The following is a 25,640-nucleotide window of genomic DNA, read 5'->3' as shown; positions in this document are numbered from 1 at the left end:
TCAGCTTCAAGGCGGTTAAAATAGAGGTGTGGTTGAGGCTAGTGCTGGGCCAAGGCAGGAGGATTTTGTCTGCACCTGAATAGTTCTGCCTTGTAACAGATGTCCTGGCCCACTAGAGAAGACAGAGGGCAGGGAGTGTGGTGAGGGATTTTAGATATTGATGGTCTAAAGATGGAAAGATGGAACCAGTGGTTGATGTATTCATCTCTTTGAAAGCTAGTTTTGAGAAATAGAAAGTGGACGTGGGCTATGTCTGAAAATAGTGGAGGACTAAGAAATAGAATTTTAGGCAAGAAGGAAAAACCATCTGACAGTCACTTTCTGTCCTAAGTTGATGCTGTCTGTTGAAGGTATTTGTTTAAATATTTAATAGCATTTCTGTCTTTGAGAGCTGCCCCTCTAGCTTCTGTGCTCTACTGCGACGGGGAGTTGGGGCTCTGTAAGCTTCAAGTTCCTTTTCTTTCATGAAAGTTGGTATTATACCTGAATTTCTAATATTTGAATGGTATAGCAACCATTTGTCTGCTAGTGTACAGATCCATCTCATTTAGTGTTCTGTGTAATAGTACGAGTTCTCTTGTTCTGTGTAAGATTATGTGCTGTTTTCCTGTTGCCTTTGAAACAATGCCAAAGATTGAAATTCTCTGCTTTTTTTTTTTTTTTTTTTTTGTAATTGTTGCTGATTTTTTTTTCCTCAAGGGAAATATCAGTCGTCAAGAAGCTGTTAGCATGATCCCACCACTGCTCCTCAACGTCCGGCCTCATCATAAGGTAGCATAGAGCAGCTAGAAACGTGTGGGTGGGCAGCTTGTTACCAGTGTCGTGCCTGTTTGTTTTGATGAAACCATTTTTTCTTAATATAATTAGTACTTTTTTTCTTCTTTTCACTTTAGATAGAGAGTGATACATACATATCTTAGTTTCTTTTTTTTTTTTATTTTTGTCCTACTTAATTTTTATGGTTTAGAAAACTATTTTCTCCCCTTTAGTTTTACTGATTTGTTTACTGTATGGATTGTCTTCAGTGATGGTGATTGGCTAAATAAGGTTGAAAATGATATTGAACATGTATTGAGAGCTCATTGTATGGCAAGCATTGCTCTGTGCTCTTTTTTCTTTTCTTTCCTTTTTTTTTTGAGACGGAGTTTCACTCTCGTTGTCCAGGCTGGAGGGCAGTGGCGCGATCTTGGCTCACTGCAACCTCTGCCTCCCGAGTTCAGGCAATTCTCCTGCCTCAGTCTCCCGAGTAGCCGGGATAACAGGTGCGCACCACCACACCCGGCTAATTTTGTATTTTTGGTAGAGACGGGGTTTCTCCATGTTGGTCAGGCTGGTCTCGAACTCCCGACCTCAGGCGATCCGCCTGCCTTGGCCTTCCAAAGTGCTGGGATTACAGGCGTGAGCCACTGCGCCTGGCCTTGCTCTGTGTTTTTTAGGTGAATTAGTTGGCTTTATCATTCACACAGCCCTCTAAGGGCGGATACTGTCACCATCTCCATTTTTCCAGATGAAGAAAAGGAAGCAAGGAGAAGTAATTGACCTGAGGTTATGGAGCTGATAAGTGGCTGAGCTGAGATTTGAGCCTAGGTAGCTCGTTCCTTAGCATTATGTTCTCATGATTCTTACTCGTTCATCTCTATATTTAGTCTCACTGGCTTCCAGTTTCATTCTCCTCCCATCCTCTTTGGAGACTGTACCTATATCATTCTGTGATTTTGGGGCAGTGTGGAATCCCTAAAAGTAAACTATGTCATGTTATAGACTCTGTAAAGAAGTATATTTAGATCTTGGACTAGAAATTGAAAAACTAGAATTGCTTTAAATTAAATGTAGAATATTTGGTTTTTTAAAAACATGAAACAGTTTCTTGCTTTGTTAATAGATCTTAGATATGTGTGCAGCACCTGGCTCAAAGACCACACAGTTAATTGAAATGCTACATGCCGACATGAATGTCCCCTTTCCAGGTATGCATTGGACTTGTGTTCAGAAGGGTAGGAATGCCACTTTGGCAGATTGTAGACAAGGAAAAGACTCTAACTTTGCCTGATAATTTGGCTCTAAAGTCTCCTGTGACAAGCAGATGGGTTTTCTGTCTACCGGAAGTAGAACTGGACATCTTGCCTACCACCGTCAGTAGTACTCAAACCAACACACTCATACCTTGGGGGAGCTTTATTTTAGAATTATGTGTGTTTTCTATAAAAACGAATGGTGTTTCTTTTTTTTTTTTTTTTTGAGACAGAGTCTCGCTCTGTTACCCAGGCTGGAGTGCAGTGGCGTGATGTTGGCTCACTGCAAGCTCTGCCTCCCGGGTTCACGCCATTCTCCTGCCTCAGCCTCCCAAGTAGCTGGGACTACAGGTGCCCGCCACCATGCCCTGCTAATTTTTTGTATTTTTAGTAGAGACGGGGTTTCACCATGTTAGCCAGGATGGTCTCGATCTCCTGACCTCATGATCCGCCCGCCTTGGCCTTCCAAAGTGCTGGGATTACAGTCGTGAGCCACTACGCCCGGCCGCAGATGGTGTTTCTTTATCAAGCCTACTTACAGAAGATAGAATTCACTGTTTGAATTTTTAGTAACAATTTCCCCTTTCCCCCACCTTTGTTCATTATTATTACTATTATTATTATTATTATTATTATTATTATTATTCTTACTTACTGCCTTACATGAAGGGTAATAGTGTGTAGTTAAAAGCTGCTGTCAGACTCCCTGGGTTCAAATCCTAATCGGCAAGTTACTTACAGTGTTAGACATCCCATATCAAATGGGACGCATCAGTATGTAGCTTGCGAGGTGCTCAGGAAATGGCAGCTGTTATAGTGACACCATGCCCCTTTCTCTTAAGTGGAAACAAATACCTCTCGTGATGTTTTAGAGTCAGCTTTTCATCTCGTCCTACCTTTGTTCAGGCAGACTTCTCTAGTTCTGTTTTAATAGGCATGTTTGTTAGGTCTGTTTTTTAAGTCCTCTTTTTTACATTGTTTAAAGATAATGCCTTGGCTAAAAAGCCTGCTTCACTTTTCCCTGTTTTTAGTTATTTTCTCCACATTGGCAGTAAAGAGCCTTGGTGTCCCAGCAGCAGCAGGTTCTCCTCTTTGTATTGTGGATGTTTTGCATTTTTTCATACTGTTTTGAAGAGTGGCTTTGATCATAAATGTTGTCAGTATATTTGCCTTTTTGCTGGGGGTGTGAGAAGAACCAGAAGTGAGCAGAGGCACACCCAGTAGAATTCCCAGCCCGCAGAGCCTCCCCGGAAGAGCTTCTGCATTCAGGTGCTTGGGTCCCCACCCTAGAAGCCTGACTCACAGTCAGAGCAGGGTCCCGGCTTGTGTTCAGGATTTTGAAACATTTGTAAGGTGATTTTGTTGTTTCTGTACCTTTCTCCTCACCTTTTTAATTGTAGTTAATCTTTACTAATAATAGACATTTTTGGCGTGGTAATTGGCACAAAGTGAATAATTGTTGAATAGATGACTTCTGAGGCTTTCAAAATTCGAGTGTCCATAAAATCCATCCAGAGCCACCTGGTTCCTTTTTTTTGAACCACTTAACGTAATTCTAGAAAAGCTTGACTGTGGGTCTTAAGTTTGGTGGATTGCTGCTTCTCACTGGCTGACCTTTGGAGGTCGCATATTTCAGGATGTGACTCCACTTAGGCTCCATTTCACCTGACGCTGCAATTCTGTGCCTTCAGAGGGATTTGTTATTGCGAATGATGTGGACAACAAGCGCTGCTACCTGCTCGTCCATCAAGCCAAGAGGCTGAGCAGCCCCTGCATCATGGTGGTCAACCATGATGCCTCCAGCATACCCAGGCTCCAGATAGATGTGGACGGCAGGAAAGAGATCCTCTTCTATGATCGAATTTTATGTGATGTCCCTTGCAGGTATTTATCTTATTGGCCAGAAAGCCCAAATCCACTAAAGAAATCAAGTCAAATAGAGACTAAAATGGAAGTTGTGCATGAATATGACACAATTGTACATAAGTCTTGAGGTGCGGAGAAAGATAGCGTGAGCCTAAACCAAAAGATGGACACGTGGAGTCTTAATGAGAAGCAGCACAGCAGATGTTGGATAAAGAACAGGAAGGGGTGGTTGTGATAGCCTGCAGAAAGATAAAGAGAAAAAAATACAAAACAGAAAATACGTAAGAGGAAAATAGAATCGTAGACTCTCATTGTGGTGTGTTTTAGGATGTTATTGCTTGGAACAATTTGTGCACCCCAACTATTTTGTATTAGTTCTTCCAGTGAGTACAGTATATAAAAAACTTTGTCGTAAAATAATAGGTAATCACATTGGATTTTATGTTATTTAGTTGAATGAAAGAAATTTCGGAGTTCAAGCCCTTAAGAAATTCGTTTTACTTGTGTTTTTATACCTTTCTTGAGATAATACGTCAACATTTTAGATATTTAGAGTTTAGATAGAAAATAATAGTCATGGTATAACTGAGTAACAAGTTTTTTTAAAAGGAAGGAAACAAAACTAAAGACATCATCTGTTCCGTTCCCATAGGAGGCACAAGGATGATGATCCCAGGTGATAATGACTTCTGAATGACATAAGTTTGTCAAGACCAGAATTCAAAAGCTGCCACAAAACTTGTTAGCACAGAATGCAAGCTTTAGATATGATACCACATTATGGAAGAATGCCATTTTGTTTCAGTAAGTGGCAGAGTTACTGCTCATGGCAGAACTCAGTATGAAACTTGCAGCTGGTGGCTCTGAATATAGCTGAGTGTTAAAATAATCTGGAAAAAGCCCTCTTTCAAGTCAAATTTAAAATAGGTCATGAACTGAAGTTTTTTTTTCCTCTAGGTTGCAGTTTTTCAGTATTCCTTGGGGTCTCATGTTTTCCCACCCCTGTTTTTTGATCAGAGAGATAACTCGTTCCTTGTATCATATTCTGAGATCTGAGAACACAGTGACCTTACGAGCAAGAGGTTGCAAGCTGGGGAAATTTCTGAAATTGTGGTGAGATTTCTACCATGCAAGCAACTAGTGTACAGCCAGGAATGCCATTGCAAAGTGGGGATTACACCTCATGGGATACTTCCATCCTGCAGACCTGGTCCCTCCTGTACACGCGGCTAGACCACCAAGGAAAATCAGCATTTACAGAGAAAGCCAACAAAAACAGGCGTTACCTTCTGGGAAAACAGGGTAGATAAAATTAGACACAGAAAGTAACAAATCCAGTCTTTATTATAAAATATACATGGAAAGAGCTTCCATTAGCAAAAACATGAAAATAACTTCCATTAAATAAAAGTAGAAAGTCAGAAATTTAACCCGTGATTGTAAGAAAAATTTAGCTACTATGTTAGCTTAATTGAAATTACTGTGGAAAATTTATTAGTCATTATTCATGTAATTCTGATTAAAATGCCATTGTTGATTAACTGAGTTTTTCAATAGTATTTTAGGTTCTGAAAAACATGAAAATGACTTTCATTAAATAAAAGTAGAAAGAAATGTTTAACTGTGATTGTAGGAAAAATTTAGCTAATATATTAGCTTAACTGTGGAAAATTTCTTATTAGTCATTATTCACGTAATTCTGATTAAAGTGTCATTGTTGATTAACATGAGATTTTCAGCAGTATTTTAGGTTCTGTGTCCTAGGTCTGCAAATTAGTCTTACTAGTGTTTTTTCCAAATGGAAGCACATTAATATCTCCTTAGATAGTGAATGGATTTCCTGTTCAAATCCATCATTTTCTGCTTGAAAATTGAAGTATAATTTAAAAGTATAATACGTTAGAAAATCCCTAAAACGAAAACCGAAAGTTGATTGTAGTTGGTGAAAATGGAGATTGTTTCCTAACTGATATTTGTAACACTTGTTTTGTAACTTAGCTTGCATGTGACATATCTGTTAAAGTGCGGTCATCCACCTGTAGGGAGCTTTACACTCATAAATATCTTTTTTTCCAGTGGAGACGGCACTATGAGAAAAAACATTGATGTTTGGAAAAAGTGGACCACCTTAAATAGCTTGCAGCTACATGGGTAAGTAAAACTTCATCACTGCTAACACTGTGTGACAAGTAGATTAGCAGAGATTTATTGTTATGCAACTGAGCATCCGATCTTTAATTAGAGAGCTGTAAGCATCAGAGGATGGTCAGTGGCCAACTTCAACAGTTTTATCAGAAGTTATTTGAAAACTTTTCAAGAGCAATAACTGCAAATTGTATACATTTCAGATAACACATTTATTAAAAATGCCTTCTATAAAAATTTCTTGCAACACTTCAAATATGTATTTTTTCATGAAATGACCGTTTACCTCTTGATGTATGCATTACTAATCTTTTCTCTCTGTTTTTGTTCTTTTGTATCATTGTTTTGCTAAGAGACATTTTGATCTCTTAGAAATATTTTTCGGTTGGCTTTTTATGATGGGGAACTATTCATTAAAGAACAATTGAAAAATTCTTAAAGACAAATCTCACAACATGATGATCACGTCTGTTGATGTTTGGTGTATTGTATTGTTTTTCTGTTTATAGGGATTTTTTAAGTACTTTTTCCAAATACTTTTGATTATGCTGTCTGCAGAGCTGTGTATTCTTTTTTTCATTTGACATGACAAATGCCATAGTCTTGCATGCAGGACTGTGTACTGTGCCTGAGCCAAAGAATACTAATTAGCATCCACCACAACCAACTATAGCAGGAGGCCTCGTCTCCATAAAATACTGTCTACTGTTTTGTGACACAGAGACAAAAGTTAGGACTGGAATGTATGATACCAATTTTTCATAGAAAAACCACATATTTAGGAAGTATGGAGGTTTTTTAAATAGAGAAATTTCATCTGATATGTTGAATTCTGTTGTTACTGAACTTTATGCTCTGCTAGTTGACATATTGGGAAAGGTTAACAGAGCAGTAAGAATATTTATATAATACTTTTTTTTATTAACATGAAACACTTTATATAAGTTTACTCTAACTTCACTTAGATTCCTAGAAGGTTTTTTTTTTAAGTATAATTGTGTTATAAAAACTTGTAATGAATATGTGACATAAGTAGGTGCTTCTGATATGTGCGCTTCATGGATACGTTTGGCCTCACAGTCGTCTGATATCTCCCCTTAGCTTACAGCTGCGGATTGCAACACGCGGGGCTGAGCAGCTGGCTGAAGGTGGAAGGATGGTGTATTCCACGTGTTCACTAAACCCTATTGAGGATGAAGCAGTCATAGCATCTTTACTGGAAAAGAGTGAAGGTAAGCACGCTTGATGGATCTTTTATGAACAGCATATGCTTTTCAGAAACACTGTTTTTCTTTGTGTTTTGTATTCATGTAGACCTCTTCCTGGGAATTTGTTTATATGATGAGCCTATAACTTAGGGTTATGGGTTAAGGAGATGTCCTAGTTAAAAACATGTGGATATGTGGATTTGCTGTGTTTTGTGAATTGATTGGTATTTGGAGGTTTGGAAACAAAAGGAGCTTTGGCTATTTTTTTTCTAAGTTTGAAAGATTGTCAGATCCTTATCACTGTTTTTTAAAATTTTTAATTGTGGTACAATACACATAACATGAGGCTTACCATCTTAATCATTTTTGAGCCTGCAGTTCAGTCCCGTTAGGTATATTCCCATGTTAATCACCACCACCATCCATCTCCAGAAATCTTCACCTTGCAAAACTGAAACTCTGAACTCCTTTAAACAGTAGCTCCCATCTCTCTCTCTTCCCTGCGCCTCACACCACCATTCTATTTTTTGTTTATATGAATTTGACTACTCTAGATCTCACAGAAGTGGAATCATACTGTATTTGTCTTTTTGTGTCTGGCTTATTTAACTTACTGCAGTGTCCTCGAGGCTCACTTGTGTTGTTGTCTGTGTCAAAATTGCATTTCTTATTAAGGCTGAACACTATTCTGTTGTTCATATAAACCGCATTTTGTTTACCCATCCATCTGTTGGTGGACATCTGGGTTTCTTCCACTTTTTGGCTGTTGTGAGCAATGCTGCTGTGAGCATGGTCTACAAATACCTCTCCAAGACCCTGGTTACGATTCTTTGGATATACACTCAGAAGTCGAATGGCTGGATCATACGATCATATAGTAATTCTGTGTTTAATTTTGGGGGGACCCCACCATGCTCTTTTTCACAGTGGCTGTGTCATTTTATATTTCTACCCCCAGTGCACAAGGGTTCCAATTTCTCTACACATTCAGGGACACTTATTATCTGGAGCTCATTGTTGTTAGTAGCCATCCTAATGGGTGTGAGGTCACCTCATGCAGTTTTATACTGAGGAACTGACAGATAGTACAGAATATTCTGAAACAGCAATGTATTTCTACAGTGTATTGATATAAAATATTTCTCCTTTTATGTTTTGCCAAAATGTTAACTTTTCCCATCATATTTTCCTTAGAGCCAATAATGAGAAATTTCAAACTTAACATGTTTCCTGCACCCACGTGTGTGAAGTCAGTTGGTGCGTAGCCAGTGAGAGAGGCATTTCCTGGGCAGTGCCCACCCACTGCTGTCCTTCCAGTGAGGCTCCCCTTGGCGACTGGCTGGTCTGGGTTGTACCCTCAGCCCTGCGGTTGTTGATGCCTTCACAGTCCTTGAAGCTGGAATGTAATGTTGTGTTGATTTTCCTGTGCTTATGTAGACCTCTGTAAAGATGTCATTTCTGGATGATGTTTTCTTGCATGGTCATAATTGCCATGGTGTTGGTGATACTTTATTCCAAAAGGTGTGTGAGGGGGAGTATGGGGGACATAATTGTTTAGTTGTAGTGAAATTACACCTTCAAGTGTGATTTGGGGTCAGTTGTTAGGACTGTTGAATCCTGCTCAGATTTTTGTGTTCATTAGCTAGGAATTTAGGAAACCATGATTCCAGGCAGCTTGCGCAGCACAAACACCTCCTGTTTCCCTTGCCACAGTCTGCTTTCAGATCCCTGAGAAAGAAAAGGGACTGCATTTATTAATTTGCATGCCTAGTTGCCATTTACGACTCAGACTTGAGGGTGAGCCCCAGTTCCTGGGCGCGCTCACTGCATTCTTGGCTGGTGTTCTTTGTCTTTTGTAAAGACAGCTTCCCCCGGTTTCTTGGTGAGCAGCTTTCTTAACTTGGCGTGAGTGGTAACAGCCCCATCTTGTGCTGCTTAGCTTAAAATGTTTGTAGATTCTTTAAGCATTTGCTACTCTCCTAAGTCTGTGTTGCCTAGTTAAGTACTCTAGGTGGTTAATTTTGCTCCTTTTTCTATTGTAAGCTTGTGGCTGGGACCAAAAGCCAGGTCTCCTGAGTTCTCAGGTGAGAGATGCTCTTGTCCGCACAAGCCTGTCCTCACTCGTGGCTGGAGTCATCCTTTGCAGGCAGGACTTCTGACCTGAGTCCACCGGGCTTTCTTTCCTCACATTGGAGATACTTGCCGTTTGCCTGTCTCATTACCACAAAATTGTCCCTGCTCAGAGAACATGCTGTGTGCTCTGTGGGCTGGCTGTGCTGTCAGACCGGGTTACTTGCCTGGAGCTCTGGATGCTTTCTGCCACCCTCACCCATTTCCTGAACGTGCCAACGTTTGAAGGAGTGGCTTCGTGAGGGATTGTCATCCGAAAGCAGGTTGAATCCAAGTTCTAGTTCTCATTCCCATGGGTCTCTCTTTACAGCAGCAGTGGGGAAACATCATTCCCCTGAAAACCCACTGATCTCTAGGGGAAGAGTGGACAGAACCTCACACACAGTGCACCGTGTTTGAAAGTTAAGAATGAGCAAGCGTGACCCAGGCATGGGGGAGTGAGGAAGAGCTGCAGGGTGAAAAAGAAAACGGGAATGCTGGTGATCAGGATTGTGAGGAGGGACGAGCAGATGTGGGATTGTCCTAGGGTACTGATGGGTTCGTCTTTATCCGGTCTGAAACCTTTCTTGATTGTGGATTTTCATTGGTCTTTCTGATTTTCAGACTGGCTGGCTGGTTCTTTTTCTTGTATTTAGAATGTTACTGCTGGTTTTCTGAGTGAACGCTTGCAAATCTTTTCAGACTTCACCAAATTTGTGGCTCTAGCTGGCTTTATGTCTGTCTATATGTGTGTTTGTGAGGTGGGAGGCTTTTTTTTTTTTTTTTTTTTTTTTTTTTTTTTTTTGAGACAGTCTTGCTCTGTTCCCCAGGCTGGAGTGCAGTGGCGCCATCTTGGCTCACTGCAACCTCCATCTCCCGGGTTAAGTGATTCTTCTGCCTCAGCCTCCCAAGTAGCTGGGACTACAGGCATGTGCCACCACGCCCAGCCAATTTTTGTATTTTTAGTAGAGACGGAGTTTCACCATGTTGGCCAGGCTGGTCTCAAACTCCTGACCTCAGGCAGTCTGCCCACCTCGGCCTCCCAAAGTGCTGGGATTACAGGTGTGAGCCACCATGCCCGGCCTAGCAGGCTTTCTTTTGAAAGCCCAGTAAATAACGCCCTCTTTCCCTGTCCAGGTTCTGAGCCAATTGACAAATAAGGTAATGGAGCAAGGCAGACCAAGGCCAGAATCGCACCTTTATTACCAGTAGAGCAGATGATATGCTTTCAAATATTTACCTTTAAAATGAGGCTGATCTCCTCATTGTCACGGGTCACAGAAGGTGTTAGACCGTGGCATACAGTTGAACTTCATTCTAAGGGCAAGCTTTACTGCACGGCAAGAAAGGAGAAAGTGTGCTCAGGTTCTTTATTCAAATTTTGGAATCATTTTAGCTTTCTGAGATGCCAGGGGAGATACCTTGAGGGTGGAGGGCGTTCTTGGTCAGGGGCTGGCTTCTGCCTCCACATAGGAGATTTCAAAGAACAGCCAGCACCATTTAGTCAGTGGGTTTTATGTATAAGGGCATTCATATTTAGAAAAAAAGTACATGGATTCTTTTCCTTCAAGTAACTGCATTGCTTTTTGCAACTTTTCCTCTAGTCTTCACTGTGTTGAATAGTTTTGATTGTGTTGTGCCTATCTTAAATACCCTGCTTTTTCACCTCTGACATTCCAATATGTCATAGTAGTTTTTCCCATTAGCAAGTGTCAAAAATGAATTAATTCGTTCGGTGAGTCTCCTATTCTTTAGTCATTTTCTTACTGGACAGGTGGGTTTCCAGCATGGACCTGTGTACAGTATGATGTCATAGCCAACTTTTTGCATGTGGGTGGCTTCAGACCATATTGTAGATGCTTCCTCCCTTTCCTCTGTCAGAGGCGGTGTGCATGGATATGGCTCTATCCAGGAAGGAGCAGACCTTGGCTGAGCCTTAGAGTGGGTGGTTGCTGGTGATTTTGACTGGAAGGGGTGTGCGTTCCCCACCTGAAAGTGCTCAACAACTTTACTGGAGAAAGGGCAACATGGGGTAGCATTGGCAGCTTCCAGTCCAGGTGCTGGGGTGTGGAGGTAACACCTGATGCCTGCCCTGCTCATCTGTGAGGCCCCTGGACAGTGTTTGATGGAGAAGCCCGTCATGTTTGCCTGCACTGTCATTTAGTGTTAGCTTTTAAAAGGAAGAGGATTCAGAAATGATGGCAGAAGTCAGTACGATGCTTGCTTCAAAGGTTTCTTACTGCCATTCCTCCACCTTGGGGATTCTTTTCCTTTGTTTTTGTAATTGTCCCATTTTCATGTTTTCTGGGAGATTTGTTGAATTTTCCTCTGCTGAGAGGCTGTCACATCACTATCTGTGCTAGTGGCTGGTCTCACCGGTTTCCTGTAATGGCCTCACCTTATAGCTTCTTATTGTGTCACTGGTATGGACACTTAAGGCCAGTGTGTTTTCACAGCTCTTATCGCATTGTTTTTAAACTTGGGCTGACTGTGTCCCGATGGGCAATTTTAGGAAACTTCCTGGGACCACAAACTTGAGGTTTAAAAATTCCCACAGTTCATTTTCAGCATTGTTCTGGGATGTTTGTTAGACATGCCTGCGTGAAGACCTGCAGCATCGCCCTGCTGTGCATTGGAATGGGGAGGTGGAGCAGGCATCCTGCAGCCCAGCCTCCTGGTTGTCTTCTTGCGGAGTTAGTCTCACGTCCGTGGCAGGACTCCTCAATGCCCTGTCATTGGAACAACTTTATTGAGCTGTCATTTATATATTGTTAACGTTTGCTCATTTTAAGTGCACAGTTCAGTGATTTTTAGTAAGTTCACCCAGTTGGCAGCCCCTTACCACAGTCCAGCTTTAGGCCATTCCCATCACCCTAGCAGACCCTTCCTGCCCAACAGCACTTGCTCCCCATTCCAGCTGAGCCCCGTCAGCCACTCATCCACTTTCTGTCGATGGGTTTGCCTTCCCTGGACATTTTCTGTACATGGAATCATATAATATGTGATCTGTGTCTGGTTTTTTTCACTGAGCATAGTGTGTTATACTTTTTTGAAAAACAAAAGACGTCCATGCTTTTGCTGCACAGGTGCTTTGGAGCTTGCTGATGTGTCTAATGAACTGCCAGGGCTGAAGTGGATGCCTGGAATCACACAGTGGAAGGTAACCTTTCCTCGAGAAGTTTCATTCTAAAGAGTAGGTGCAGCATCACTGAAGTAGAGTCAAGTTTCAAAGCATTCACGTGTGGGTAACTTGAAAAAATACTACATCTGGTTATGCCAAGTAGAATCAGTTTTGGAGTGTTATTTCATGACACATTTCATGACAAGTGGCATGTTTATTCCTGGCAGTGGAAAAGTTTTTTTTTCTCCACGTACAGAAATAAACTCTTTTACCCTTATCCCTGTAAGGGTAGCTTTGCTTTTTTTTTTTTTTTTTTTCTTTTAATTGGGCTGGGATTCAAGCCTTGTTTCCAATATGAAGTAATTCATTACAATTTTAGGCCAGAAACAGCCTGAGGCTTGTTTAAAAAGAAAAAAACTAGATGGAAAATGTTATTTTATAATGCTTGTCCTGGTTTTTAGAATAAATGTATTTCATCTTTGTTTTTAGCAGAATTTATGTATTAATAATTTGGGGATTTTCTGTAAAGATTGTTTTGTTTTGTCTTGGCAAATAATCTTCCTATCTTTGGAGTGAATGAGAATCACCATTTGTCACCTTTGAGAGAATGGATACTCCCGCCCTGTGATTTCTGTTGTTATTGGATAGTGCTAGTAATCTGGAATGTACCCTGTGGTTCTGCAGGTAATGACGAAAGATGGGCAGTGGTTTACAGACTGGGATGCTGTTCCTCACAGCAGACACACCCAGATCCGACCCACCATGTTCCCTCTGAAGGACCCAGAAAAGCTGCAGGCCATGCACCTGGAGCGATGGTGAGCTGGTGGGGCCTCCAGGTGTGGGGAGGGGGGAAGGTTAAGCCCCGTCCCTGGTGAGCTGGTGAGTCTTGTTGGGGTGAGTTGGAGGCAGCAGGTGACATTGCTGTGAGGCTTGGGTTATGCCAGGGTCAGCCCCATGTGTGTGAACTTCCCAGCCAGTATGACTCTTGTGCCTGTTAGTTGCTGGCATTGAGCATTTATTAATAGTGAAATTGGCTAGAATCTAAATGGTAATGCTTAGGGTACTTCATGAACTTTTTTTTTTTTTTTTTTTTTTTTTTTTGAGAGAGTCTCACTGTGTCACCTGGGCTGGAGTGCAATAGCTCGATCTCGGCTCACTGCAACGTCTGCCTCCTGGGTTCAAGCAATTCTCGTGCCTCAGCCTCCCAAGTAGCTGGGATTACAGGTGCATGCCTGGCTAATTTTTGTCTTTTTATTAGTAGAGACGGGGTTTCACCACGTGGGCCAGGCTGGTATTGAACTCCCAACCTCAGGTTATCTGCCCACCTTGGCCTCCCAAAGTGCTGGGTTTGAGGCATGAGCCACTGTGCCCAGCCTTCATGAACTTTTTAAAGATTACAAAGTGGGCCAGGTGCAGTGGCCCAATCTTATAATCCCTAGCACTTTGGGAGGCCAAGGCTGATGGATCACTTGAGCTCAAAAGTTTGAGACCAGCCTGGGCGACGTGGCAAGACCCCATCTCTACAGAAAAAAAAAAAAAGAAAAATACAAAAACTGGCCAGGCAGAGTGTTGCATGTCTGTAGTCCCAGCTCCTTGGGAGGCCGAGGCAGGAGGATTGCCTGAGCCCAGGAGGTAGAGTCTACAGTGAGCTGAGATCACGCCACTGCACTCCAGCCTAGGCAACAGAGCCAGACCTTGTCTCAAAAAAAAAAAAAAAATTAAGTTTACATATTGGCCATTCTATGGCCATTCTATGAGTGAGGGTTGAAGACATGATTTTTCTCTTGTGTCATCTTTGCAGTATTTGTCTTAATAGTACAAGAATGCATTTTCGATTAGTTCAGAGGTGTGAATTATATATATATATATATTTAGCCTTAGGATATTACCCCATCATCAGAATACTGGAGGGTTTTTTGTGGCAGTATTGGTGAAAAAATCTTCAATGCCGTGGAATAAACGTCAGCCAAAGGTGAGTTTTTCTTTTTCCAAAATGACATAACATTTGATCTTGTACATTTAAGACAAAAACTAACTGGAGTTTAGTAGAAGTACAGAGGAAAGAGGAGCTTCTTGCTGTGGGCAGCAGGAGAGCTGACCCTGAATGAGGGGGAATTTCATTTAAATACCAAGTTTTCCAAAAAGCAGAAATTTCTCATAGGTGATAGGTAAGTGGAGAAGTCAGTGTTTGGGGGAATGTATTCCTGCCACACCGTAAATCCAGTTATTTAATAAAAATTGAAAAGACACGAAAGATTGCTCTGTGGCTCTCAATCAGAAGCCCCAGGTTTCTGTGCTCTAGTTCCTTGTGAGTGGTTCATTTCATCGATTACAGATAGCAGAGCTCTGCTGACCCCAAGCCAGCCCGGGTTCACCTTGGCTGCGAGGAATGATGACAGCCTTGTCCAGACCTGGCTAGAAAGATGCAGCCTGGCCTGTTTGCGATGGATCTAAACTGCCTGCTGGTTCCTTTCCAAGGCGGGCCAGGAAACAGAGTGGTGAAGGAGTGTTGCCTTCATCCTAACACGCAGTCCTTTGTAATGTGTGCTGTCTCACCTGTATCACGCCAGCATTATTTATTAGTTCATAAATCAGCCTTCCATGATGATAGAACCTGGCCTGGAATCAAAGTCTGGAAGTCTCTATTTCTTTAAGATCCATGCTTGAAAATTAGAACAAAAACCGCTTAGCTTTGGAGGAACAAAAAGGAAACAGTTCCGCAAAGAGCTCCAGCCTTTTTCTGGGGCACGGTTTGTGCAGATTAACATTGGAATGTACAGCCTCAGACAGGCAAAGGGGGCGACTGCACTTCTGCCGCCACCAGCATTTTTCTGTCAGGTTAGAAAGTGTTTCACTTTGAGGCTAAAAGTCTCACAAGGTATCTTAACTCTGATGGAATGTTATTTTCATGGAATCAGTATAAGAAATTATATTGTAAAGTATTAGATACTTTGCATTCATTCATACTAGGTTTCAGTAGCTTGTGTTTTAGACTTTGCACTTGTCACATTTTAAGTGGTCAGTGGCCACAGGCTCGTGGCTGCCCAGCTGCACAGCACAGTGCAGTCACAGAGGGGCCTGTCTTAGAGACGTGTGCTTTAGGTTGGCCTGCATTGGGGCTTACATTGATGTTTCTGACGTGTTAATACTTACGTAGAAAGGTTTTGACATCTTTTCAGTTAGCCCGTTATGTATAGTCTTACTTTTTAGAACAACTTATTGTCATTTTCTCGTTTAAATAATATGAATACTTCTCTTTCTGTTACTATGTCAGTGTCTTATTCATTTAGTTCAACAGATCTAGTGCTAGCATGGCCTGTGCTGCTGTTGGTCCTGCTGGGAACGCAGGTAGAGTCTCCATGGTCAGGATGCCGTGATCTGTTGTGGTGCTGAGGCCTGTAAGCACTCGGCTAGAAGTTAGGCCAGGGAAGCTCACACTGACCTTGGTATTTGAAGGACACAGAATGAGGTTGTTGAGGTAGAACAGAGATGGGAGAACGTGCCCGTGGAGCTGGACTCAACAAGAAGGCCCCTCTGGGAGAAGCTGAGGTTGGACAGGAAGGGCGTGTGCCCTCACTGCCTGCTCACAGGCTTGGGGTTTATCTGTTCTGTTTTTTGCTTTTTTACGTTATATTAACATGGAAATAAAATGTGTTCCCTGGGATGCTCCTGGCTTCTCTGCTCAGTAGCTTTGTGGCTCTGAATAAAATGAACTTGCCTGTGCTGAAATATCCTAATTTTTAAACTTACTTCATAGGGACTGAGGAATTACGACTTTTATCAATTTTGTGACTTATTAAAAAGGACATGTATTTTTTAAAGATCTTTAAGTAAAACATTTTGCTCATTCCCAAAGCCAAATTTAAATTATACCGTGGCCCTAATTCAGAAGTTCATTCTTTGGCAGGTGTTTCCTTGGTGCCTGGGGCACTCTCTCTTTCTCCCAGTTGCTGTGGCAGTTTGTCCAGGTGCCCAGGAACAGTTCGTACCCTCCTTTCTTGTTATTTATATACTTGTCTTTTTGCCCCTGCTGGGTATTGTAGAAATCGTGCTTGGTGCACTTTGTGTCCTTCAGTGTGCCTTACCCAGAGCAGATGCACGATAAGCATTTTTACATGAGAACAAGCTGGTGGTGTAGGCCTCTGCTAAGGAACAGGCTGTATCTTCTCTTTGTGGGATTAAGGTAGAATCAGCTTTAACTCCAAAGAAACTGTCCATGAATTTTGTTTATAATAGCAAGTAGATTTAAAATGACACTTTAAAAAAATTCTGTTGTCTTTCTCTACATGTAATGCTGTAGAAAAATATAACTGATGGATTTTGTGAACTTGGTATTTTTAACTTTTCGTAGCAGCACAAAGAATGCTCCTCTTTGTGTGTCAATGAAATTGTTCTCTATGACAGCTTCAGGGTAAATCTGCGGAGACCAGAGAAAGCACACAGCTGAGTCCTGCAGATCCCACAGAAGGGAAGCCCACAGATCCCTCCAAGCTGGAAAGTCCATCATTCACAGGAACTGGTGACACAGAAATAGCTCATGCAACTGAGGATTTAGAGAATAATGGCAGTAAGAAAGATGGCGTGTGTGGGTAAGAAAAGGGGTTATGTCTTGCTCTAACACTCTGGTGTCTTCACAGTCCTTTTGGATTAAATGGGATCCCAGAGCCACTTCTTGGTCGGTTTGAGGGGGCAGTACATGTGTGGTATCAGGCACATGCAGTGTGAGGGCTGGACTCTGTGGAAGCTGGAAGGTTTCCACATCTGCCGCGAACACCATGTTGCACGGAACTGAGAGAAAGGAAGAATGTGCTTTTGGTATTGAAGGTTACCACACGTTACAGATTGATTTGTCTCATCCTGATTCCCTTTTTAGTCCTCCTCCATCAAAGAAAATGAAGTTATTTGGATTTAAAGAAGACCCATTTGTGTTTATTCCTGAAGATGACCCATTATTTCCACCTATTGAGTAAGGATTCAGCCTTTTTAATTATTCATTTAAAGAAATTTACTATAGAGTATCAAATGTACAACTGATCACATGTAACCATTGTTTTGTGTGTAGTTCTGTCTAGTTTTTTTTTTTTAACCTTTTTAACTGCATGTTAGAGCAGGATGAAACTTTAGAGGTTACTCAATCTTTTAATTTAAGGAGAAAGTAAACTTTTACTTTGTGAACATGATAAATTAAAAAAAACTGGACCGGGCACGGTGGCTCACGCCTGTAATCCCAGCACTTTGGGAGGCCGAGATGGGCAGATCACCAGGTCAGGAGATTGAGACCCTCCTGGCTGGCACGGTGAAACCCCGTCTCTACTAAAAATACAAAAAAATTAGCTGGGCGTGGTGGCGGGCACCTGTAGTCCCAGCTACTCGGGAGGCTGAGGCAGGAGAATGGCGTGAACCTGGGAGGCGGAGCTTGCAGTGAGCCGAGATCGCGCCACTGCACTCCAGCCTGGGCGACAGAGTGAGACTCCTCAAAAAAAAAAAAAAAAGCTGGACTGTGATTATGAATCTAAATTAATTACTCAGTTGTGATCCTGAACCTAAATTACTCAATTGAGTATATAGACCAGTGGCCAAGGTTGTCTTAGTTCAGTTTCTGTAGAAGAAATGAAGAGCAGTGTGTGTGAGGGCTGATTAGGGACGACATAGACAGAACATAGAGGAAAAGGGTTTAGGACAAGTCTGACATTCATCTGTTTCTTATTCATTGAATTTTAGAATCTATGTACCAGGGCGGTCAGTTACTGTCTTTTTTTAATAACTGGTCCTTTGCATACATTTGTAAAAGTCTAAAGTCTCAGCCGGGCACATCCCAGCACTTGGGGAGGCTGAGGCAGGCAGATCATGAGGTCAGGAGTTTGAGACCAGCCTGACCAATGTGGTGAAACCCCGTCTTTACTAAAAATACAAACAAAAATTAGTCAGGTGTGGTGGTGTGCACCTATAATCACAGCTACTCAGGCTGAGGCAGGAGAACCGCTTCAACCCAGGAGGCAGAGGTTGCAGTGAGCTGAGACTGCGCCACTGCACTCCAGCTTGGGCGACAGAGCAAGACTCCATATCAAAAAAAAAAAAAGTCTCAAAAGTAGTGTTAACAGGTCATTATCATTGGAGTAGCAGCTGAGGGAGAGAAGCTGCACTTGTTAATTTACGTTTCTGATGGAGTTGTGCCCCAAATAAATGTTGCGTGGAGGTTTCAGGTGGAAGTGGATGAAGTTTAGAAGCTGGAGTCCAGAACAGAGCCCAGTGCCCTTGAACCACACTGCAGTTTTAGGGATTGAATTCTGGAGGAGGAGAATAAGATGTTTAGAAACAGTCTACCAGATTTTGAACTCACTGTGTATAAACAACACTGTTTTTATATACAGGAAATTTTATGCTTTGGATCCTTCATTCCCAAGGATGAATTTGTTAACTCGGACTACAGAAGGGAAGAAAAGGCAGCTCTACATGGTTTCTAAGGAGTTGCGGAATGTGCTGCTGAATAACAGCGAGAAGATGAAGGTGCCAGCCGCACAGACCCTGAGTGCTGTGTGATTCGGGATGCGTGTGGCTTTTCACAGCGGCTTAGATTTCATTTGGAGCAGACCGTGGCATCTGCCCTCCCCACCTGTAGCGTTGGCTGCGGGCCCCTGAGCCTGCCCTTTGATTTCAGAGCTGTTGACGGGCATGGGGCTGAGTGGTTCCTGCCAGAGTCCCGTATCTGGTGGCCTGTGTCTTTTCTGTGCCCCATTCCCGCAGCTGGGTGAGCCGTGGTATAGTTCTCACAGCTCGCCCTCCTGGGCAGAGAAGGTACTAAGGGTGTAGAGGCTGCAAGTACTGCTGCCCCGACCCTTGGGATTTGTCCTTTGAGATACTTCCCTTAGAATTTGGACATTTGGGGGCCCTTCTTTCATTTGCTTTACTGTCCTCCAAACGACGTAAACACAAGTTGTGAGTATCAGTTGGTTCTTAGCGGGGTTTCTTGGTGGGTTTCTGCTTCTCCTCTCCTTTCCTACTCCGTGGCGGTTGCTCCATGTGGCCTGGCGTCCTTACAGGAGATGGTCCTGTGTTCATCTCTGTGTGTTTCATCTTATTTTTTTACTTACAGGTTATTAACACGGGGATCAAAGTCTGGTGTAGAAATAACAGCGGTGAAGAGTTTGACTGTGCTTTCCGGCTGGCACAGGAGGTAATTTTGGAAGTGGATTTGAACAGCAGTAGCCACAAATGACTGAAGCAGTCGGGAGTAGATGGGCTTTCTGGTCAGCCACATGGTCTGAGTGGCTCAGGGCTTGGCTGGCACCTACCAGCCACTTGACCCTCACAAGTTCTAGAGCTCTCCCAGGGTGCTGGTTTCCCCTCCTAGGGGGGTGGGTTCCACACCTGTCCAAGGGGAGGGGCCATAGTGAGGGCTTGACCACCATAGCCGCTAAGAGCATAGCCCCTGAGAGCAGGCTGTTGTCGTTCATGAATGACATCATGGTATCCGTTCTCTCATTCTCTTTATTCACACAGGGAATATATACATTGTATCCATTTATTAACTCAAGAATTATTACTGTATCAATGGAAGATGTTAAGATACTGTTGACCCAGGAAAATCCCTTTTTTAGAAAACTCAGCAGTGAGACCTACAGTCAAGCGAAGGACCTGGGTGAGTAGTTGGAAATGCATAGAGACATAACTTGTATTCCCTTTACAAGGACGGCAGAAATGCAGGTGGTGTGCGTTGGGGCATATTTATCCATCATAGTTTTCAGTTTATTTATGGCTACATCAATTTCCAGAGGGCTCTGTAGATCCCTGATTGACAGTTCAGAATGCTAAGGGTCAAAGGCATCTTGGGGTTGCTGTACTTCCCCAGGCTCTGGTGGTGCCCCGCTGCTGCCCAGCAGTCTGTGGTGTGTCTGTGTGGCGTGCAGGGCTGGCCTTTGCTCACCTTGCTGGGCCAGAGAGTCCGGGGAGAGGAGGGGTCAGCCTGTGAGCAGCCCTGGCAAGCCCCCCAGCCAGAGCTCTTGACCCACTTGCCTGTCAGCAGGTTGGGGGTGGGTGGAAGCAGGTCTCTGTGCATGGGCAAATTTGTTTTTTTCTTTTTTTGTTTTGAGACGGAGTCTCGCTCTGTCACCCAGGCTGGAGTGCAGTGGCGCGATCTCGGCTCACTGCAAGCTCCGCCTCCCAGGTTCAGCCATTCTCCTGCTTCAGCCTCCTGAGTAGCTGGGACTACAAGTGCCTGCCACCATGCCCAGATAATTTTTTGTATTTTTAGTAGAGTCGGGGTTTCACCGTGTTAGCCAGGATGGTCTCGATCTCTTGACCTCGTGATCTGCCCGTCTCAGCCTCCCAAAGTGCTGGGATTACAGGCGTGAGCCACCGCGCACAGCCAGTAAATTTGTTTTTTAAGGTACGCAGCCTCACGAGACTGGCTAGCATGCAGATTTTAATCACCTGTGTTAGAGCAAAATAAGAGTCTTGCCAGCAGTTCTGACTTTTCTGCTAGCCACCTGGAGTAGATTATTGGTCATATTGCTGCTTTTATATTTCATCAACTTCCACTTCACATCACTCCAGTGACGTTTTCCCCTAAGCATAAAAATCATTTCTCCAAGCTGTTCTAATTTTTTTTCTGTTGTCTTCATTCTTGTTTATTTTTTTAAATAACTTGCTGTTTAATATTTTTGGCTCAATTTGATCAAAAGTACATGAATCACTTCTTGCAGTTATGTTTCTTACTTGCATTTAAAACTTGCTTGTGTGTTCCTTCGGGATATAAAATATGCTCTATGGAGTCTGTCTCCCACTGCCGTCTCCAGGCAAGAACCACAATTTAAAAGTAGAGATTCTTGTAAAGGATAAAGGAACTGTTTATACTGGTTTTCTTTTAGTCCTGCACTTAGATGATTGCAGTATTGTTTTAGACAATTTTTATGTATTTCATGCCATTCTGGGAGTTGGTGTTATAGTTTATTTAATCTTGAATTTTGAAGAATTAACCAGCAGTTAATCCCCAGCCTCCTTGCTTCTCAGAGTGGATTGTCAGGTGACATCCCTTGAAGTCCCTGAATGGCTTTTGCCTGGGTCCTCTTCCAGATCGTCCCTACTGCGTCATTTGGACTTTGTTCATGTATCCAGACGACGTCTTTTCACCATCTAGATCCTTGAAGCCAAGAATGTAGATTATTTGTTGTTCTCTTCAGAATACTTAACACATCACTAGGTGCAGAAATGTGCTCAGCGCATGCATCCACTACCTGGAAAACTTGGCAAATGTGTGTCTGTTTCTTTTCCAGCAAAGGGAAGCATTGTGCTGAAGTATGAACCAGATTCTGCGTAAGTCAGTACACGCCCTGCCCTTAGATGCACATGCCTTGTCATTAGCTACAGTGTTCTCGTTGGTGAGGAAAGTGACTTGGGAAGGTGGGAACCTTCTTCAGGCCTTTTGTGATTGTTCCTCAGAAGTAGCCTTGTGAAAACTTCAGAACCAAAATACTCCTGTAGGTCATCATGAAGGTACTGTTTCATAGAACACTCAGCTCAGGCTAAGTGAATTTTTACTGACAGAGAATAAAATGCATAGTACTTATTTTTTAAGCATTAGAAACCAATGAAAATTTCTGTCTTGTACAGAGTAAGTGTAAAGATTGGACAGTTGAGTGAGGTTCCGTTCTTTGTCCTCATGGCTGGTTCAGCCATGTGTGTTGCTGACATGTTATTGCATCAGGAGTGCTAGGGCCGGAGCATGGGATTTGCTCACACTTGCCCTCACGGTCCCCACGGGACCACTGCTCCACGCTGCTTGCATGTATTCATACTGCATCCTCGTGGGGGGCCTTGGGGTAGCAGGTGCTGGTTTTGGCAGCACTTGCCAGAGGAGGAAGCCGAGACAGAAAGTTACGTGGCTTGCCCAGAGCTCCTCAGCTCACGAGTGGCAGAATTTGGATCTCACCTGCAACAGCTCCATCTTGGTGACATGGAACACCATTTCTGAGAGGAGGAAATAGAATGGGGTCCACGGCTGACTGGGATTTGGGGGAGTGAATAGGTAGAACCACTGTACAGATTTCTTTAGGAAGTTAGTGTTGGACCAGGGATCCAGTGCTAACTTGAAGGAACCACCAAAGCGCAGATCCTGAGGCAGGTGCAAGCTGGGGGTTGGGGCGGGCCCAGCCAAGTAGGGAAGGAGTGGGGACAGGTAAGAGGTTGGCAGGGAGGCCGAGGGGCCGCATATCCTCAGGGTTCAGGCTGTCCGGCTGCCATGTGGAGAGAGGACAGGTGGGGGCTGAGGTGGGAGGGGCAGGCACTTGGTGAGGGAACAACAGATGGATGGGCTGGGGAGGTCAGCGAGGCTGAGCGCATGGGCACCCTGGGGACCTGCTGGAGGCTGATGGTGTCTGGACGGTGAACGGGCAGGAGCGTCTAATGATTGATGGCTTCTGGGTGTTTTTACGAGAGTTTGAATAAAGACTCAGAAATGGTTTTTAAAGTAACAGTCCCATGTGGCCCACATAGAAAATATTGGGATATTTTAAGGTGTGGATTCACTTTTCCATATTTAAACACTTGTTTCTACTTGGTGAAATACACAGGTGATAAGTCAACTTCAGGAATAATGATTTTTTTTTTTTTTAAGAAGATGGGAGTTGGGAATTTCTTATATTTTCCTCTCACTTCTTAAAACCACGTTAGTGCCCCTGCTTTACATTAGGAAAAATGGAAAGGTGATTAAACATGGCCGTTAGGAGCCTAAAATCTAGGTCAGAGTCCCATATGAAAGAAATTAGATAAGTTGAGAGAGGGCGTGTGCAGGTTGGAAATGGTGGCGTCCATCTCTGCTGGGATGTCGATGCCACCTGGCTGGACAGGTGGAGCCTGGAAGGTAGGGAGGCTCGGAGCATGTTCAGAGAGGCAGGGATGTTTTTGTCTGTGGGTAACACTGCATGCTGGGAACGGAAATGAGCACTGTGTGCCCAGCAGGGCTCAGACTGCCATGTGGGGTCCCTAGAGAATAAATCACGCAAAACACTGAGTATCAAAAGGATGGGTGGTCCTGGATCCTGCTCTGGCAGCCCTGCTAAGGGCAGAGTCTCCTGGTGGTCCTGGGTCCTGCTCTGGCAGGTCTGCTAAGGGCAGAGTCTCCCAGCCTCTCAGGAGCTTCAGTCCACTTAGGAAACTTGAGGTGAGCTGCAAGGAGCCTGTGGAGAAACGCTTCTCATTTAGTGGGGTGAGGTGACATGGGGCGGCGGGGACGGTAAGTTAAGTTTGAGAAGGAAGTATGTAGAAAGTGTGTGAAATCTGTAGATTTGGGGTCTCCTCTATTGTGAACTTCAAGAGGCAAGGCAAAAGTGAGGGTGAGAATTTTAACCGGGACATGAAGAAGGAAGTCCTTTGAGAAAACCTACCCCTCGGATCACAGATGAAATGTCCTCCCAGTGGTTTTGGGGGTTTTGTGGGTGTGGGTTTTCTGTGGTTTTCTTTTTTAAGTAGTTGCATATTATATCTCATTCGATTTAGTTATGGGAATGTTTAATGTTTACATGAAGCCACTTCCACTTGTAGGAATCCAGACGCTTTGCAGTGTCCCATCGTCTTATGCGGATGGCGGGGAAAGGCCTCCATTCGAACTTTTGTGCCCAAGAATGAACGGCTTCATTATCTCAGGATGATGGGGCTGGAGGTATTGGGAGAAAAGAAGAAGGAAGGGGTTATCCTCACAAATGAGAGTGCAGCCAGCACCGGACAGCCAGAGAATGAGGTGACTGAGGGACAGAGAGCAGGAGAGCCCAACAGCCCGGACGCAGAAGAGGCCAACAGTCCAGACGTGACAGCAGGCTGTGACCCAGCGGGGGTCCACCCACCCCGGTGAGCAGGCCCAAGGCAGTGGGGGCCCACACCCCTCACACGCAAAACTGGCTTCTTCTGGTCACTGAAACCAAATCCAGAGCAGCCTGTGGCCTGTAAAGCATATATTTGTAACAACTGCAGACTGCTGGGATCATAGGAGCCTTCAGAATGACCAGGACTGCTTTCTTTGGAGCTGATGAAAACGTATTCTTTTAGCGTGTTAGAAATCACTCGTTTTATTTTGTTTCTTTGGCCAAGCTGGGTCTAGTGTTTCTTTTGCTGGGAATAGACTTTCAAAAGTCATACTTCTATCAAGAAACAAAATTGCCCTTGCAGAAATTTCAGGTCTTTTGTTAAGCCTGTATTGGTCTTAAGGTCCAGTATTTTTTAAATTATTATTTATAGAAAGAATCTATAAATTCTTGGGGAAGTGTGTTATAAGCTTTAATAATTACATTGAGTTGCACATGTGTGACATTAACATGCAGTGGGGTTAATATCTGAGGCCTCAGGTGACTTTGTGCCTTTTGGAATAAAGGGTAAAATAAACTCTCCCAGAGTAAGAGCTGTATCGTGAATTGTCATACTAATTATTGAGGGGGACTTATGTGCTTTTATTGAATGGAGTGCTTTACAATTTTTATTTTTAAATGGGGTTGGGATCCTTGGAATATTTAAATAAAGTTGATAAAATATATACATGTGTGATTCTTGTTTTTGCTCTTAGGAAGCAGAAAGAACAAACTTACTTTTGGCTAAATGGCAGTGTTAGAATACATCGTTATTTTCTCCAGTGAAAGCAGTTTTACTGTGAAGGCTGCTGTCTCCCTGTCTACCTCATTTTGTGTGTTGGTCTGTACAAACACCGACCACACACTGCCTTTGGTGGATTTGTCTGTGGAGTCTCCACTCTGAAATACTTTCAAGCTCTGTGGCGTGAAGAGCTCCTGTTTCCCTTTCGCCCACATTCTCCACTGAACATTTCTCTACATTTGCATTTGCATCTTCTGGTGTGCTTGCATGTCACTCATTGTTTTCTGAACCCTTTGACAGTAAGTTACAGACGTGTTCCGTTACCCCCTTGCTCCTATGGTGTTTCCTAAAAACAGAGGCCCTCTTTACAGCTCGCAGCATAGGCGTCAGAAACGCGGATGCAGGTCACCCGCTAATCAGCAAGCTCGCTCCAGCGCCCGATTAATGTCCTTTGCAGTCACAATGTCCAGTTTTGTCTGGGGTGACACCAGTTGCCTTTGGCTGTCTTGTCTCGAGTTCACTCCAGTCAGAAACAGTTCCCAGTCTGTCTTTTCTGATTGAGACAGTCTTGCAGGGTACCGCTCAGGTAGTCTGAATGTGCTT

General features: G+C 43.3%; 1 protein-coding gene across 3 annotated transcripts in view; it reads left to right on the top strand.

Moving 5' to 3' along the window:
* Positions 1-24,981, top strand: part of NSUN2 (NOP2/Sun RNA methyltransferase 2) — a 34,298-nt gene extending 9,317 nt beyond the window's left edge. For 2 of the 3 annotated variants that reach the window (XM_054488019.2, XM_063664648.1), the window contains 15 exons: positions 700-771; positions 1,883-1,967; positions 3,704-3,896; positions 5,955-6,029; positions 7,125-7,255; positions 12,427-12,500; positions 13,146-13,276; positions 14,337-14,433; positions 16,866-17,050; positions 17,335-17,427; positions 18,833-18,968; positions 19,555-19,635; positions 19,962-20,100; positions 21,734-21,773; positions 24,000-24,981. In XM_054488019.2, coding sequence (XP_054343994.1) covers positions 700-771; positions 1,883-1,967; positions 3,704-3,896; positions 5,955-6,029; positions 7,125-7,255; positions 12,427-12,500; positions 13,146-13,276; positions 14,337-14,433; positions 16,866-17,050; positions 17,335-17,427; positions 18,833-18,968; positions 19,555-19,635; positions 19,962-20,100; positions 21,734-21,773; positions 24,000-24,306 — 1,839 coding nt within the window. In that variant the 3' untranslated portion in view covers positions 24,307-24,981. The remainder of the gene's footprint in view (positions 1-699; positions 772-1,882; positions 1,968-3,703; positions 3,897-5,954; positions 6,030-7,124; positions 7,256-12,426; positions 12,501-13,145; positions 13,277-14,336; positions 14,434-16,865; positions 17,051-17,334; positions 17,428-18,832; positions 18,969-19,554; positions 19,636-19,961; positions 20,101-21,733; positions 21,774-23,999) is intronic. The other variant, XM_054488020.2, reaches the window with a different exon arrangement.
* Positions 24,982-25,640: the final 659 nt, after the last annotated feature.

Source organism: Pongo pygmaeus, chromosome 4, assembly GCF_028885625.2.
Source record: "Pongo pygmaeus isolate AG05252 chromosome 4, NHGRI_mPonPyg2-v2.0_pri, whole genome shotgun sequence".
Taxonomy (NCBI): Eukaryota; Metazoa; Chordata; class Mammalia; order Primates; family Hominidae; genus Pongo; species Pongo pygmaeus.
The sequence above is the reverse complement of the archived record's forward strand: the minus strand, read 5'-3'. Positions and strand labels throughout refer to the sequence as shown.